The following is a 16,753-nucleotide window of genomic DNA, read 5'->3' as shown; positions in this document are numbered from 1 at the left end:
ACATCCTCACGCTAATATATGTATAACTAGCTATTTCCCACGACTTCGCACGCGTGAATTTCAGTTCTGAAAAGGAATCGAAGTAAAATTTCAGTTATTCTTTTATCGCGTATTCTAAGACTGGTAAAATTTATTTATTACTATGATTCAAATTCATATTTTTGACATCTTTAGAACTAATAAATTCCCCGTCTCCCGCTACGATTTACGTTACGTGTCTCGTTCCGAAACTTGTCCTGCAATATCTTTTCCCGCAACGTGCCCCATCCCATTTCCCACTACGTATCCTACTCCCGCTTCCAGAAACGCGTGCCGAACATTTCATGGACCTCTCTTCAAAATTAATAAAGTTTCGCATACATTTCCACCCCTACATCATTCCCTAGCAAGATAAAATAACTTTTATTATAAGCTACGTAGCTTATAATAAAAGTTATTTTATCTTGCTAGAAGTCATTATTTCACATGGATTCTAAAATATTAATTAATAACGAAAATCGTACACTTGAAAACATCGTACTTAGGCCTCAAATTGAATTATTTATACCTAGGTATTTACATAGGTACTTTCCGCCCGCATGGCACCCACCCACACCAACAGTCAAGAGAGATGTTATCCCGCCAAAACACACCGGAAGTGGCCACGATCCACAGGACAGCAAAAGCCGCACACAGACCATTTAGCCGGAGCCAAAGAGTACCTAAAATTGTTTTGTCTCGTATAGTGGATCAATAGGGCATATTAGAGTACAGCACTGTATGTTAGGTACATAAAAGCTTTGCCGCCTTTTGCTATGTCGATTAAAACGTTTATTTTAGAATACTTTATTAATTATTATTTTATAAATTTATTAATCCTCTCATTACTCCTTACATAATGAAAGGATTATACAATACTGTAGCATATTCGGATGCCGAAATAGTGCCGAGGCAAAAAACGCCAATGTTTGTGTACTTTAGTTATACCATAACGCCATCTGCGCTGAGCTCAGCGTAATATGCCCTATACTTTACAGACACAGACCATTTAGCCTTAAAGACAATGCTTAAAACACCATGGAAGTAATAGGTACTCGTACAACTACCTATTAATTCCATGTAAGACACAGACCATTTGGCCTTAAAGACAACGCTCAAAATAATAATTTTAAAATTTATTTATTTAGATTTGATTTAAATAATATTTTTTCGTAATAATTTATTTAAATAGCTTATAAATAAAGAGCATAATATTGCCTTTTAGGTCCATAAATTCCAGATTTCGAAAAAGTGCGCATGTGTGGCAACACTGACTAACCTGGCTACACTGGTTCATCAATCAAACAAACGTCAAAATGTCATATTTTTTTCTTCGCTTTTGTCGTTTGTTTTGTAGTTGAAAGTGCCGGCCACGAATTACTCTAAAAATCTGTCATTTATTCAAAATAAATCTACTTATTTTACAAAGGCACAAAATATGTGTCTTTTCTTATAGTTTTCATTTGTAGTGTAGGTACATACTAAATACTTGAAATGGACTCCGCAAAAAAGTATTGTCCTAATTGCAGTCAACTTTACGTTTTGAGTAAGTAGTGTTTATTATCTTGTAAGAAATGAGAGAAAATGTAAGTACTACTATTAAATAACATTGATCGTGAAAAAAGTGAAAGACTTATCGTCTTGTGCTGAGTTAGCAAAAAGAAACACCTAAGTTCTACCCGCCATGCAATAGTAGTTACCTACCAAAAAAAGGTAGGTAATAGCAGTCCTAGGTCCTATCTAGCTAAAATGCGAATCCTATTGTTGTAAAGTGGGAGTTCGTGGTTGTTGCTCCATGCAGATCTATATCCTCCAGTGGATGTCGTACACGGTAACATGGCCCTTGACAGCTGATAGGCAACGACAACATTCTCAAAGAGGGTTGAGTAAATAAAAAACGTCATCAAGGGTTCATAAAAATTACTTATATAAATAAATACATGCAAAAATTACACAAATTTTAATTAAGTAACCCCAAAATAAGTACGAGACTTTTCTTATGGGATTCTAATGAATGTTACGTTTTATAACATAGACATAGTATATAGAAAATCGTCCAAGACCCAGGTGAATCAGAAAAATACCAACTTGTTGCGACTGGGGATTGAACATGGGAACTCCAGTGTTACAGGCCGACTGTGTATCAGCCACAAGAATAAACATTTCGTCCAGCTACCTGTAATAGATAATAGATAAATTCATATTATGATTATTTGATGATATAATTAAAATAAAATCATTATATGGTGGTCAATGTAATTATAATATACTAGCTGCACCCTGGGGCTTCGCTCCTGTGAGAAATTTGAGAGAAAAAGTACCCTATGTGTTATTCCAGTTTATATTCTACCCATGTGTCAAGTTTTGTAACAATTGGTCCAGTAGATTTTGCATGAAAGAGTAACAAACATATACACATACATCCTCACTAGTTTGAGCTTTGCTAATGGACCCCTATGGCTTTATGTCTGCATTATATTTGAATAAAATGAACTGAATAACATTTTTACAGGTTCCTCGAATACAAAACCTAACAATTTGCCTTTGTTTTTAACATGCGGGCATACTATGTGTGAAAAATGTATCAAAAACATAGTAAAATTTGGAGAACCCATTGAATGCAAGGTTTGCCATCAGGATATGGCTCTAGAGCCAGACAATGTTACATTGATTACTCAGAATAATGTAAAATTGTATGAATTTTTCCCTCTTAATGTTCACATGCTTGGTGAACTGTATGTGCAGAATTTACAGGTAATATATGCTCTTTAGTCTAAGAAAAGTCTTATGTATGCAATGCAAGTATGCACTCATATTTGAACATGTCTATTGTTTAAAATTTTACATTAACTTCTATAAGTCAATATTTTCTGAAGTATGTATGTCGCAAAGATTGACTGTTTTAGATAATGCTTTAGCATTAAGTCCAACTATTATAAATATGTTTTATATACACATTGGTGGGAGGTTACATGTGTGAAAGAAGGTAGAGATAGAGTCCTTTTAAACAGACAATCAAGAAGTTTAATATCAATTTTTTTTTCAGAAATCTGAGGCGAAAACCAGTTCAAATGATTGTTTCCTCAATTTAAATGCTTTATTGAAGGAAATTGAGTGTGCTGAAGGTGAGTCATAATAAATATACAATTTTGAACTCCTATATGATAGAAATGTTAAATAAAAACTGATGTATATATTAAATAGGTAGATGCGAAACTTATAGTTCACATTTAGCTGTATGATGGGCTTGTTGGTGAATTTGAGATTAATTAGTGACAGGTTGCTAGCCCATCACCTATAGGAATAATCTTACGCCATTTCTCTTGATTGGCTTGGACAATTTAATTTGGAAGATACAAGAATATAAGTAATGCATTATGATCATTCATGGATAAAATAATGAAATGATTATATTATTACCTTATTTTTTTTTGTGCTGCTGTACCATAAAATATTTCTTATATCACTCCTCCACTTCTTAAAGAAAGTTAAACACCCTCTGGAATAATCACTCAACTTTCCCTTCAGTCTAATTAGAATATTTGGTCTGTTTTTCTCGAGCTATAATTTTTTTTCCAATCTATCTCTCATTATATCACTTCGACGCCTAATTAAGGTTAGGTTAATAATTTTTGTAAACCATGGTTCCCAGAGAGCCAAAACCCAAAGAGGCGTGACGTCAGACAGTTGTAAAACTATAGCTAAATTTTCAAAATTTTATGGTTGATTTTTTACACCAACCCTGGGCTTCAGGGTCTCACAATGTAACCAGAAATTCGTCCATCACACCATCATTATAGCCAAAATTATCAATAATTATAATTGCAGGAGAATGTTTGGAATGTCACTCGATGACCTCAAAAATGTGTGAGCAGTGCCGCATGCCTCTTTGTGATACTTGCTTTAATAAGACTCACAAAAATTTTGTTATTTTCAAGAACCACTACCTCAAGAATATAGGTGAGAATTTGTTATATTTGCCATTGTTTACTTACTTACTTTTTATTTTTGTTACTATTTGTTTAATTTAATTATGATCATTACATTGATAAACACATAAGTAAAGGTGATGAAAACAAAACTATTACTAAGTAGGACTTATTATTTCTTATCACACATTATACTATATAATAATAATGTGATATAACATGCCTATAATTATTTTTCTTTGTAAAATGAAGATTTTTCAGACATAATTGTATTGAATGGTATATACTATTTATTACTTCATATTTACAGCTCCAGTAGGTGTTCCTAATGTCTGTGGTGCCCATAATGGCAAACACCTGGACTATTATTGCAAAGATTGTGAGAAAGCCATTTGTATGGATTGCATGATGGTTGGTGGAACCAACTCATGCAAAACTCATAATACTGTGTCCATACAAGAAGTTGTGAGTATTTTCAGATTTTAATCATTTATGTCTATCTTGTTACCCTATGTAAGACACTAAAATCAATTTCTGGAATGTATTATCTTGTACCTTTTATAATAGTATTTTCTTTACAGAATGAACAGATCTTTGAAGAACTTAGTAATATTTCGCCTAAAATTGATGAAACTTTCAGAAGACTGACAAAAACTGCTGTTGTAAGTACAAACAGTAATTACGCTTATCAATCAATAAAGTACATAATTTTTTACATGAATGTTGTTCCAAAAGATTGTGCTTTTGTGGGAACTTCAATATAATTAAATTTAAATAATGTAATAAGAGAGTAAGAGACATACAGTCTGTCAAGAAAGTGAAGAAAACTCATTTTTGGCGAACTACATATTTGCAAAGGTAAACATTCGTTGATAAACACCTATTGTTGCCAACCAAAAGGAGACAGCATCCTCATTTAATTTCATCACTTTTTGACAGATTGTAGGGCCGCAGATGATAAAGATAGCAATAAATGTACCTGGCATCGAAAGGTTCCTAGCATTGCGGGCTCTGTTATTATCTAAAGACTTATGGGAGTGACCAACCTGTGACTTAACAGATAAAAACAGCATTTCCATAAATATATTGTTACAGGATGTTGGTCAACTGCTGTATAAAATTGAAAATGATACTGAAACATCCTGCACACAAACTCAAATGATAGCAGATGTGGAGCAACACTTCTCGAAGCTTGATTGTCAATTACAAAAGCATAAGCAGGAGCTTATAGACCTGCTCATTAAATACAAGTTGTCTGAAAAGAATTCCCTCCTTCAAGCTAGGAGTCATGTGGCAGATGCTATTAAAAAATCAAAAACTGTAACTAATGCGATCACAGCTTCTGGTGACCCGAAAATTCACAAAGAGGTATGTATTCCAGTATTGAAATCCTGCATGACTTGTTAACTCAGTGAATAATTAAATACTGCTTCATCAAATTTTCTTTGGAAATTAACGTTTATCTATACCAGCGCCCCTAGCGGTGAATTCGCTCGCGTTAGCCCATTCCTCTGCCATTTTTGTTTTGATTTAAACTCCTGTAATTGTGAATTAATTGAAAATATTAATTTTGTCTTTCAGATCAATCTTACAGCACTATTGCAAACTGCAAAAGAAGTAATCGATACACCATGGTACCTAACCAAAGATGAAGTGAAAGGCGAACCATTAAAGTAAGTCTTGCAAATGGAACTACCAATGGGGTAGGCACCTATGTTAAAAATAAAATGTATACTACACCTCTACTCACTGACATACAAGTTCCACATAAATGGTTTTTAACATTAGGAACAAGGTATCTGATTTACTTGTCTGCACCTATTCACACATATATTTAAATTATAGGTTGCTGGTTAAGGAAGAATTGTGCAAAACAATTACGGATTATATTCGTCTGGAAGGGAAGTGGGATTCGTGTTACAAACTTCAGTCCTCTAAAGAGTTGGGTGAGGACATACCGGCTGCTCCCTCCGCGCCCGTCATGCCCCCTGAGTTGCCTAAAGGTAATTTATGTTTTGTATGTTGGAAGACCTTTTTTTGTGTTAGCTTAAGTTTAGTAGAGGAACAGGTGAATGAAAATCTGTTTTGAAGTATAATCATATTTGGAGTATTGTTATTACAGAGATGCAAGGGCCTTGATAGTATCAGATAATGATAATACTTTATATGTATATAGGCTCTCAGATAGATAGAGAGATACGTTTGACGTTTACACATGTAATCATAAATCCAGTATCGTGATTAAAATTAGGCATTAATTACATAGATGTACGTCGGCGTAAGACGTAGAGAGAATAATTAATTCCACCGAGCTGTCACCATAGTTATATAGCACTATATAAAGATAGCGCTTTCCTGGTTAGGTACGGGCGTGGATAGGATTCCCGCGCGAGTGCTGATTTTTTTCATGTCATCTTTATTTCCCAAATTAGATGTAAGGCAGTCCAGCAAGTCGAAGCAGACGAGCCAGTCGAAGCCCGAGGCGCCGTACGTGGCGTTCTACAAGAACGTGCCGCACTACCGCGCCAAGAGCGACTCCATCACCTCCCTCAACTCTATCAGCAGCGAGTCCTCGTACAAGAGCTCCATCGCCACTACTGGTAACATCATCGTATACAGTTTTAATAAACAATCTTCACTGTACTTATTGTTGAAAATAAGTTAACAATCTAAAGTAAAACATTTATTAACCACAAAAGTAATTTCCTAAAAAGTCTTCAAAATCTAATTCTAAATCATAAAAATATATGGTAAAATTGTATAGATAATAAGATTTGTAGGCAGATGTAAAGGGGAAACGGCTCGTTGATGAAATGTTACGCAAAATGTTACCATCTCAAATGGGCCTGGCACTTTGTCACAGGTGATGCTCGCCGCAACCAGAACAGACCAGTGATTCAACCAGTCTCGCCTTTTCCCGAGAGCCAACATCCTACACCTCTACTCGAAGGTAATGTAACAGTCTTCTCTTTCCTTTTCGAGTGTGTTATTGTTGACACTGCGGTGTCAAATTTTGTTCTTGTCATCTGACATGACTTACGACACATACATAACAACATATAGTGGTAAGTAGCGAATACATACTAGTAAACTTCAACTGTCAACCAGGGTGCAGGTTTCCTCACGATTGCCGTCACCGGAAGCAACGTAGTACTGCATAGGTAAATGCGTGCTTGTGGTTCCGGCCTAGAATAAAACTAATTACTCCCAGAAGTCGTATGAGATGATAATAATTGCGTTTCCAGGGCGGTTGACGTCAAACAAAAGGTTTTGGCTAGGCTGTGTAGAGAGGAAGAAGTAGTTATCGAATAAATAAGCTGTTACAATTCATCAACAAAGGATTTAATACGAATCATCGTAAAGTTTATGTCACCTTTAAGTTACATGGCGACACTACCAAAACACTTGGAGCTGTTTTTTTATATGTACCAATCTATGATTTCATCCTAGGTTCTCAAGAGTTGATCTACATATCGCATATCGTGGAGCCCCACAACTTCTACGTGCAGAGAGTCTGCCACCAGTCTGCTGTCAAAGAGATAATTCGAGCGTTTAGAAACGCCGCGTCTATGCTCAAACCATCTGTGAACCACGTTGCAAGAGGTATTTACTGTTATTGTTAACTTGATTGACCAATAGTACAGATATAACAGTTATATATTATAATACTAATACCATTGGTTCGCATATAGTATAATAGAAGGAACCTTCTATTATACTATATGCGTTACAATGGTCTGACAACTAAGGCTACTGAAGACTATGCGAAGTGAAAAAGAAAAAGTATAAAAGCGGACATTGAAACGGACGGAGAGATTGAAAGTAATTTCTATTGAATTATTTTTTTTCTTTCTAATCACTAAAATTATGTATAAACAAAAACTTCAATGAGTAACCTCATTGAAGTTTTTGTTACATGCAATTATAGTAAAAAGTAATCAAAAGCAAACGTGAAACAAAATTGTTTATCCACCGAACATTAGCCGCGTTGTTAGCTGAAATTTGAGATTTGTTATTGTTCGCAGAAAAAGTATACTTAGTAGACAATAAGGCCGATAACATGTGGCAGCGTTGCCGCGTCGTCGACATCGACAGGAAGGATGTAAACAAGCCCGTCTTCAAAGTATTCTGCTTCGACTTCGGCAGCACGGAGAAGGTTACCGTTGACGAGTTAGTGTCGATTATCTTTCTTTTATATAAGATTTATTAGTTCAATTGTATTCAATAACCAAAAAGATTTCATAAAAATAGGTTGGCTTTGTTTCTTTTTCTGAGCGTATGATAATTTTAGGCATGGTACCTACAGGAAATCAGGGTAAACATTACAAAATGTGTGAATGAAATGAATTAAGAATTGTGTTTTTATTCTTAATTTTTATTTTATAGGCGGCCTATATAAAGCAGTATGTATCACACGAAAGTACGAATCAACTCGCATATTTAAAGCCCTTGACTGCGTCTCAAGCTTTAACATACATATACCCTTAACTTTCTTTTCTCTGTGTTCAATATACTATTTGTTATTTTAGATTGCGGCTGATACCGCCAGCCAGACTGCACCACCCACCTCCGTTGGCAATCCATTGCTCTTTGTCCAACTGTACGCCCAAAGCCGGAGGTTGGACATGCGACGATTCCTACCTCATAAGAAACATTATTGACAAGTAAGTAATCTTTATTTAATTTAATATTTAGCTGTGTAATATTTAATTTTCCCGTGTTTTCCTGACATTACATGTTTATATTGCTTTTGTGTGAACATATGATGCTCCGTTATTATGATATTTTCCGTTACGTCGACGTAGTGCTTTGCCGCTCCGTTGTGGTCTGTTGTTTTACATAGGTTTTAACATTGACGTACGACGAATTTCCACATAATTTCTGTGTTGATCCATCGACGGATGACAAAACAACTGACGACGACGACAAAGAAATCAGGTCTAAATAGTGGACTTGTGTAAAAAACATCATTGGCAATAATTTATAATTCCAGCAAACAAGCCGTGATCTACGTTCGCCAACTATGCATTGTCGGGCAGTCTTTGAAGGTGGACTGTGACGTCACAACGTTCGAGGACGGCATCAGTATTGCGCACGCGCTTGTATTCCATGAGCGCGCGCGATTTGTCAATCCTAGATTGCCGGTATGTATTAAAATAAAGTTGCAAATAAATTTATTTATTTAGTGCATGAATTGAAAATCCTATGTTTTGCCTATCAGTGGGATATAAATAGCTAGAAAAAAATCAAAGAATATTATGTTATTCTAATAATATTGTGTAGTGAATGTAACTATTGCTGAATTTTTTTTTTCAGTATCCTGAAATACCTGGTATCGCCGAAAGGCCAACTATTTTCATGAATAATAACGATTTGAAATACAAGTCTGTTGAAGAGGTATATATTATAAATGTTATGAGCCCAGACAAATTCTTTGTGCGAAAGGTAAGACTAATAAATTATATCTAAATTTATACAAAAGTTATTCTTATTTTTTGCAGTTCAAATATGATTAACTGCAAACTTTTTATTTTAGCAACATCTGCAAGAAGTGTTTGAAAAACTCTGTGATGATTTGGATCAAGAATACAGCTTGAGTGATACCTCGGGAAGCATCTATCTGCCCGAAGTTGGTGCGTATTTTCATGTCAATGTAGTCTTCATAAGCCAAATCAACAAAAGAAAAAGGTCTGGGGTATCTTTTTCTTTCGTACCCGAATAAATTTGCATACCCGTTGCAGGCATGTTTTGTGTGGTGAACCTAGACCGATATAGTGAGGCTGCGGGGCAAGCCGGATGGGCCCGGTGCCTGGTGACTGAGACGCCGGGGCGCGGCCGCGTGCGCGTGTTGCTGGTGGACTGCGGGCCCTCGCTGCTGGTGCACTGGACTCAGCTGCGGCGGCTGCGGCCCAAGCTGGCCACGCTGCGGGCTCTGGTCAGCATTGTCTCATAACTCAGATCTAGATGTCGCGGCGAGTGCGAGTGTTGCTAGTGAACAGTGACATTGTTATGACTGACATTACTATGAATTTAATTTTATATCGTAATGTACTATATTTTAGGCCATCGAGTGCTACCTGGCGGGCGTGACGCCTCAGAACAAGAAATGGAACCCCCGCTCCGTGGCGCTGCTGCAGCAGTACTGCGGCACGGAGCTGGATATGAAGGTGGAGGACAACAGGAACCGCGGCTCCGTGGGAGTGTCGCTCTACGACAGGAGCGACGAGGAAAACGTGGTCTGCGTCAACCAGGAGATGATACGACACAAGTATGCCGTTAGCTTTGGGTGAGTTTGAATCGTAAAGTTGGTAGAAATAGTAGATAATACTTCAAAGTACTAGCGACCCGTCCCTGCTTCGCTCAGGTAAAACCTTAAAAAATTATACACCTAAACCTTCCTCAGGAATCAAACTATATATAAATAACACCCGCATCAAAATCCGTTGCGTAGTTTTAATGATTTAAACATACAGACAGAGAAAGCGACTTTGTTTTATACTATGTAGTGAAGTTACGTATAATATTTTGCACGTCTGTCAATAGATTAGATCGTGACGTCTATATTTAATGTGCTGTAATGTATTGTAAATGTATTCATGCAAATTAATTTTGGTTGGTTAATTAAGAAAATATAGTTGGCCTTGTTATATTTAATAAACACAGTCACGCCCTCACAGATAAGTTCACCAATCTGTGAGGTTTGTTGTGTTAAAACACAATTATGTGTCAAAGAACGTTATACGCAGGTGGTCGTAACGTTATTGACATTATTATTCTCATGGTACGCAAGTATTTTAATATACCTACAAGAATCACCGCGTTTGTTTCAGAATTTACTCATTCAACCAAAATAACATTGTGGAAAGTGAAGCCATCACTAACAGAGCGCCCGCCGAACAAAAACCAAAGCCGGAAAAGAAAAAAAGTATCACTGTGCTTCAGAATCAGACATCGCCCAAAAAGAAAATCAATGACAAAGATCTCGAAGCAAAAGACAAAGGACCAGTTTCATTAGAAGCAAAGTTGTTGCACTATCAATCTCCGTCTCTGATATACATATCGCTCGTTCAGCAGCAACAGGTGTTCAACGAATTGTTTGATAAAATCCAAAAGCATTATGCAACAAAAAAATCTTCCGGTAAAGGGGACTGGAAAGTCGGTGACAGATGTTGCACTATTTGCAGCGCGTCTCAAACATGGCGTCGTGGATTAGTTGTAGAAATTGACGGCTCGAATGCCAAGATATTTTATTCCGATTTCGCTTGCGTTGAAACGGTTCCTATGGCCAACTTACACGAATTGGTCCCCGAGTTTGCTTCGATCGGAGACGCTGCCATCAAATGTCATTTGAGCGGTGTAGTTCCCGCCGTGGGGGACGAATGGCCGTCATTAACTAAGGAATTCTTGAAGGAACTGCTCGATGTCTACAAGAGGATATTCATAACTAAAGTGGGCAACTTCAATGAGAAAGACAAGAGCTTGCCGATCCAGATTTGGGTGTACCACGTGATCCAGGGCGGAGCCTTGGAGCCGGACAGGTCTGAATGGCGCTGCCTCAATAAGAGGATTATTGAACAAGGGCTAGGTGTGCCCGATAAGTCTCAGGAGGTTTGTGGTACATTGTTTATTCATATAAAATAAGTTTCTTAAAATTTCATTGACTTCTAATTTGAAAAGAGTTACATTAAAGCTAAATACTTTGCTAATGTCAAAATTAATAGAGATTATTCACATTCACTCGATATTTTCAACTATCAATCTTAATCATGTTAGCCTCCAAGCTTCATACCATAGGCGTCTTATAATTTAATCACGTATTTTCAGGTGACTGTTCCTGAAAATGAAGCCGAAGCCGGCGACATGCTCTCCTTCCTAAACGTGAAGGGTTCCGTGACCGAGTGGTTGCAACTGGAGCCGTTGCCACAAAAACCCGACGCGAACCAATGCGAAGTGAGCAACGAGTCCAGCAGCCCCGAGTGCGAGGAGATAGCGCCGTCCTGCTCTAACAACCCGAACACGATGTTCATCACGGACTGGCAGCCCGCCGAGCCGCTGCAGTGCACGGAGTTCGCGGCTATACCTTCGTAAGTTGTTTCACGCATATTGTGCTTATACAAAAATACCTCGTGAGCGGAGCCCAGGCTTTCTTTTATCTCCACTTCGCATGGCTTTTGCTTTATTTTCTTTTTCAATTTATTTACTAAATAAAAGTACAACAATATTATTATTTCGAACTTAATAACATATAGGTATAAATCATTCATCATCACATATAAATCATTAGATGCCATTAGATCATTGGCAATCTCAGTCGTTACACTTTTTGGGTTTGGGACCACATTGAGGACCAAATTGACAAAATAAACGTGTGTCGCAACGACTAACGCAAATAGACACTTTTCACAATTTTAACTTTTAACAGACTTCAACTATATAGTAGCTTATAACTCACGAACGACGAGAAAAAGATGGTTGCGACTAACATAATGCTAAAAACAATACAACAATGGAAAAGTATATCATAATTTCGCTAAAACTATTTTACTTACTCTGCAGGTATGTGGACAATGACGGAATCATTTATCTCCATCAGCAGACACAAGAAGACACGCTGGAGCTGATCCGCAAGGCGCTGGACGTGCGCTTCAAGGCCCCCGACCCCAAGGCCAAGTCCGCCAAGTGGTCCACCGGGGAGCCCTGCATCGCTCTGTACTACCTCGACAACAAGTTCTACCGCGGAAAAGTCCTCGAAGTGCACAACGAGGCCTGCCTCGTTCAATACGTAGACTACGGCAACGAAGAGCTCTGCCCCTACGAAAACATGAGAAAGAGCATCGCCCTCTATCAGCTCCCCATCCAAGCTCACAAATGCCGTCTCAACCGTATTAAACCGGCGCAAGGGAGATGGAACCGCATCGCTCTTGATTACATACACAAGTCCGTCGTGGAGAAACTCTGCTTCGTGCGGGTCACTGGGGAGACGCAGGGTGACGTCACGCCCATAGACCTCAAGTACGACAAACTCTGGATCAACGATCATCTCGTCGAGTTCGAGATGGCCAAGTACACCGACGGCTCCAAGGCTAAAGTACCCATGTTCATCAGCAAGGCGCAACAAATGCTCGCTGTGGTGGAATCTGACTCCGAACCCGACTACATTGTGGACGAGAACGACACCCCCGCCCACACCACCTCCACCTCCTACGACTCCTTCAACATGAATTCCATGGAGGGCAAGGACTGGAACCAAATATTGGACGAGGAGGAAGTGGTCAAGGCGTCCGAACAATGTATCTCGTACCCTCAATACACGAACGAGGAATTTTTGTGTAACGTTTCCGTCATAAACGATATGAACCACTTGGAGCTGAGCATCATTATGGACGACGAAACGGCCGCCGCGTACTCGCAACTGTACGACGACGTGAACGAGAACGGCGTCAACATGAGCCCGCTGAACGGGATATACGAGAACAAGGCTTGCATAGCGCTCTTCCCCGACGACGAGAAGTGGTACCGGGCGACCATCGTCCAGTACAGCGAGGCGAAGAATCAGATCAAAGTGAGATACGTGGACTTCGGGAATGTAGCCGTGATATCGCTGGCAGAGGCGCGGGAGCCGGCGGCGCGCTGGTTGACGCTGCCGAGCGCGGCGCTGCGCGCGCGCACGCGGGCGCTGAGTGCAGACCCGCAGCTGTCGTCCGCGCGCCGCGCGCGAGCGCTCGCCGCCGCGCTGCTCGACCGCGGGCCCTTCCACGCCAAGGTGCTGGGCTACGAGGACTCGTTGCCGCTCGTAGAGCTCCGAAACACCGACGGCGAATTGGCTTGTGCGGATCTGATCGTTGACAATATTCTCTTGCCTTCTTAATTTTGTTATCTTACATTAAAAAGAATATTTAGGATACATAAATAGCTGAGCTATACGTGAAAAACATCTAGAAACGTAAATGTGTTATGACTAAGATTATAATTGTTTGTGTGATCATTATAAACTTAAGGAACTTTCAATCATTTGTTTCTGCATTTTTCTGCCCGCTGAACTGAACAAGGGGACATATAGAACTTTATTTTTATTTTTCTGTAATCAACAGAACAGTAATCTAGTTTAATAAGAATCTTATTGAATAAGATCTTTAGTTATTTTGATTTAGGATCAGAAGCGATTCCAAATAAAAGAGAAATAGCATCGATATTTTTTTCATCTTTCTATTAATAGTAACAAGATTTGTTTTATCTATTCGAAGAAATAAAACTTATTCCAGTATAAAGTGTTAAATATGTTCCAAGCAATGACTTATTGTTTCTTTTTATTTCTAGTTGTAGGTTATAATGTTAACAATAAAACCGACCTATTAGAACTTATTTGGTGTTTGTTTTGGACATATAGCCACTAAGCGTAGCGGCGCTCCGGTACCCAAAGCTATTTTCATTGGCATCACAAGCGCTGTGCATCCGGTATCTGAAAATAATAAAACACAATTTGATTCAAATAACTTAATTTTTTTAATATCCTTCGTTTTAGATTAACATTAGTTACTAAAGTTATTGTGACCTGGATACTTGTTAATATACCCACATCGCTTATTTTGTCCTACACTATCTACAAAAACGTGTGAACTTCTCACATAATCGCCTACACTAAATATTATTTCACTACAAGTTTTGCACAATGTATTTGCTTTCTGTGTCCTATAGAAAACTTACTCATACCACGCTCGTAAAGGAGCAAGTTACTGGCAATTATCAGATAATTGGTTTGTTAGAGAAACTAGTCCAAGCGTGTGCTAGAGTTTGTAGCTTTGATAAATACTATTTAGAATATGACATGAAAAAGTATGAAAATTCTGAATAAATGCATTTGCTTTGTGTAAAAGAACATCAAAAAAGTTGTGTTTTTGTTGAGTATTTTTTTGAAAACAGATGGTGCAATAGGAATCAATAACAAATTTACCGGGTATCTGTTGGTTGAGATTGACATTTTCCAAATTGTAAAGACCCGCCTTGGACGTGGCTTTATGCACGGGAAACGTTTTGCTGGAGCCTGTGTCCACTGACGCCACATCCACGCCAATGCCAACTACTGTTTTGTACGTAGTCGTTATCCATTCAGCTACTCCTTCACTCAAACCTGGAATATAAGTTTTATTATTATTTCTTGTTTGGGGACGCCAGGACAAGCACACAGGGGTAATCGGTCGTCTTTTTACACATTAATTAAATATGCTTCTATAACCTATTAGGTATAGTTATATTATCAGATAAAAAACAAAGTCGTTGTGAACGGACTATAAAAATAAGTATTTGAGAAAATATACTTACCAGGGAAGTTAAGAGTGTTATCGTACTCGTTCAAGCCCAAGTACTTCTTTCTATCGTTGAAATATTTGCTCCAGCCGAATTTGAAGATTACTACTGAAGGCTTGTTCAAGTCGAAATACAGAACATTGTCCAGGTGATGTTTGTGGAGCACGAAATTGGGATCGTTGTTTGCTATAGAACTGACGTCTACGATGATTACTGTAAAAAACAACGTGCCTGGGTGATTTCCGTTTTGAACGCCGCCATGGGCTCGGCTATCATTAGTGTTTATTAAATTGTACCATACACATTAATCAATTTAATTATCCTATTTTATAAATAAGTAAAGTACTGGTACAATGTTAATTTTAAAAAAATGTGCCACCCTAATGAAATGCTACGCGCCGCGTTCAAACAGTCGTGAAATTCACCCGCCTACGTTTAAAAGATAATCGCCAACCAACTTACGAAATAGTACTACGTACGTACTATTTCGTGAGTTGGTTAATTGGTGGGTTAATTTCACGAGCGTTTGAACGCGGCGTTTATAAAATTTATTACTGTGTATGGTACAATTTAATAAACCCTAACGAGAGCCCGCGACGGAGTTCCAAACGCTCATGAAACTCACCCAGGTATCCAGGCTATTATTTAATAGTATACTTAACTACTTATTACATATCTGTGTATTATACTTTACATGTAACGATCAGTTTTTCCAAAGGTATTTCACCAACATGCAGGCCTTCCTTGTGGAAGTGATAAGGCGCATCTATGTGTGTGCCCCCGTGCTCTCCTGCCGCAAAGTCGTTGGCCGCATACCTTGAATAGATTGGTATGAAATCAAGTTGTTATTAATGGGATATCTATCTTTGTGTGTCGATGGCAAATCTATATAAACGCTCTATTGGATACTAAATATTGTCTTACCACAACCGAGCCACTTCGATGCCTTCAAGAGAAGCTGCTATCAAACCACTCAGGACAGGCAAGCGGATGAGCCGAGCCATCGATAGCGAAAGTCTTTGATTCCAGTATTTAGATATGTAATAATCATTTATGTCCTTTAGTACATAACGAGCAAATAAAAATAAAACTAATTTATATTATTACTGTTACCTATATAGATGTAGTGTGTGGGTAGATGTATTGATTACACCAAAATTATTTCTTTCAAACAATTAATATAGTTTTACATACCAAGTTCCATTAATACCGTTGTTTTCGATTTTTTTGGTAAAGTTAAATACTTGTGTCTCAGGCCAATATACTGTATCTTTATCAAAGGGGTGCGATAGGTCAAAAAACTCATAGCCGTTATTGAATATTACATCATTTAAACTTTGACTAATTGTCAATGATGAATCAAAAATACAGAGCAGAAACACAAAAGATAAGACTACCATCTTGAACGAAACTATATAAAATACTGACTGATTAAACTAAAGTGATATGATGACCTCAGGATAGTGTGCACGCGATTTTAGACCATATTAACTCCATTTACA

The 16,753-nt window shown here is 38.0% G+C and overlaps 2 protein-coding genes across 4 annotated transcripts; one reads left to right on the top strand and one right to left on the bottom strand.

The window, feature by feature from the left end:
• Positions 1 to 1,340: 1,340 nt before the first annotated feature.
• On the top strand, positions 1,341 to 14,309 carry qin. Of its 2 annotated transcripts, XM_053749236.2 has the most exons (22): positions 1,341 to 1,564; positions 2,531 to 2,772; positions 3,065 to 3,143; positions 3,847 to 3,978; positions 4,258 to 4,412; positions 4,529 to 4,609; positions 5,043 to 5,315; positions 5,529 to 5,620; positions 5,793 to 5,950; positions 6,380 to 6,547; positions 6,811 to 6,897; positions 7,398 to 7,550; positions 7,973 to 8,117; positions 8,477 to 8,611; positions 8,941 to 9,091; positions 9,264 to 9,392; positions 9,484 to 9,580; positions 9,689 to 9,882; positions 10,010 to 10,233; positions 10,778 to 11,555; positions 11,772 to 12,031; positions 12,504 to 14,309. In XM_053749236.2, exons 1-22 carry the CDS (start codon positions 1,513 to 1,515, stop codon positions 13,813 to 13,815), a joined length of 5,097 nt encoding a protein of 1,698 aa, XP_053605211.1. In that variant the 5' UTR covers positions 1,341 to 1,512; the 3' UTR covers positions 13,816 to 14,309. The 2 variants fall into 2 exon arrangements, with proteins under 2 accessions (XP_053605211.1, XP_053605212.1); XM_053749237.2 differs by lacking the exon at positions 2,531 to 2,772.
• On the bottom strand, positions 14,138 to 16,748 carry LOC128672231 (kynurenine formamidase-like). 2 transcript variants are annotated; one of them, XM_053749241.2, is made up of 5 exons: positions 16,446 to 16,748; positions 15,946 to 16,067; positions 15,267 to 15,464; positions 14,899 to 15,075; positions 14,138 to 14,406 (listed from the first exon to the last, which is right to left on the bottom strand). In XM_053749241.2, exons 1-5 carry the CDS (start codon positions 16,649 to 16,651, stop codon positions 14,300 to 14,302), a joined length of 810 nt encoding a protein of 269 aa, XP_053605216.1. In that variant the 5' UTR covers positions 16,652 to 16,748; the 3' UTR covers positions 14,138 to 14,299. The 2 variants fall into 2 exon arrangements, with proteins under 2 accessions (XP_053605216.1, XP_053605217.1); XM_053749242.2 differs by lacking the exon at positions 16,446 to 16,748 and adding an exon at positions 16,176 to 16,402.
• Positions 16,749 to 16,753: the final 5 nt, after the last annotated feature.

Source organism: Plodia interpunctella, chromosome 9 (genome assembly GCF_027563975.2).
Source record: "Plodia interpunctella isolate USDA-ARS_2022_Savannah chromosome 9, ilPloInte3.2, whole genome shotgun sequence".
NCBI lineage: Eukaryota > Metazoa > Arthropoda > Insecta > Lepidoptera > Pyralidae > Plodia > Plodia interpunctella.
The sequence above is the reverse complement of the archived record's forward strand: the minus strand, read 5'-3'. Positions and strand labels throughout refer to the sequence as shown.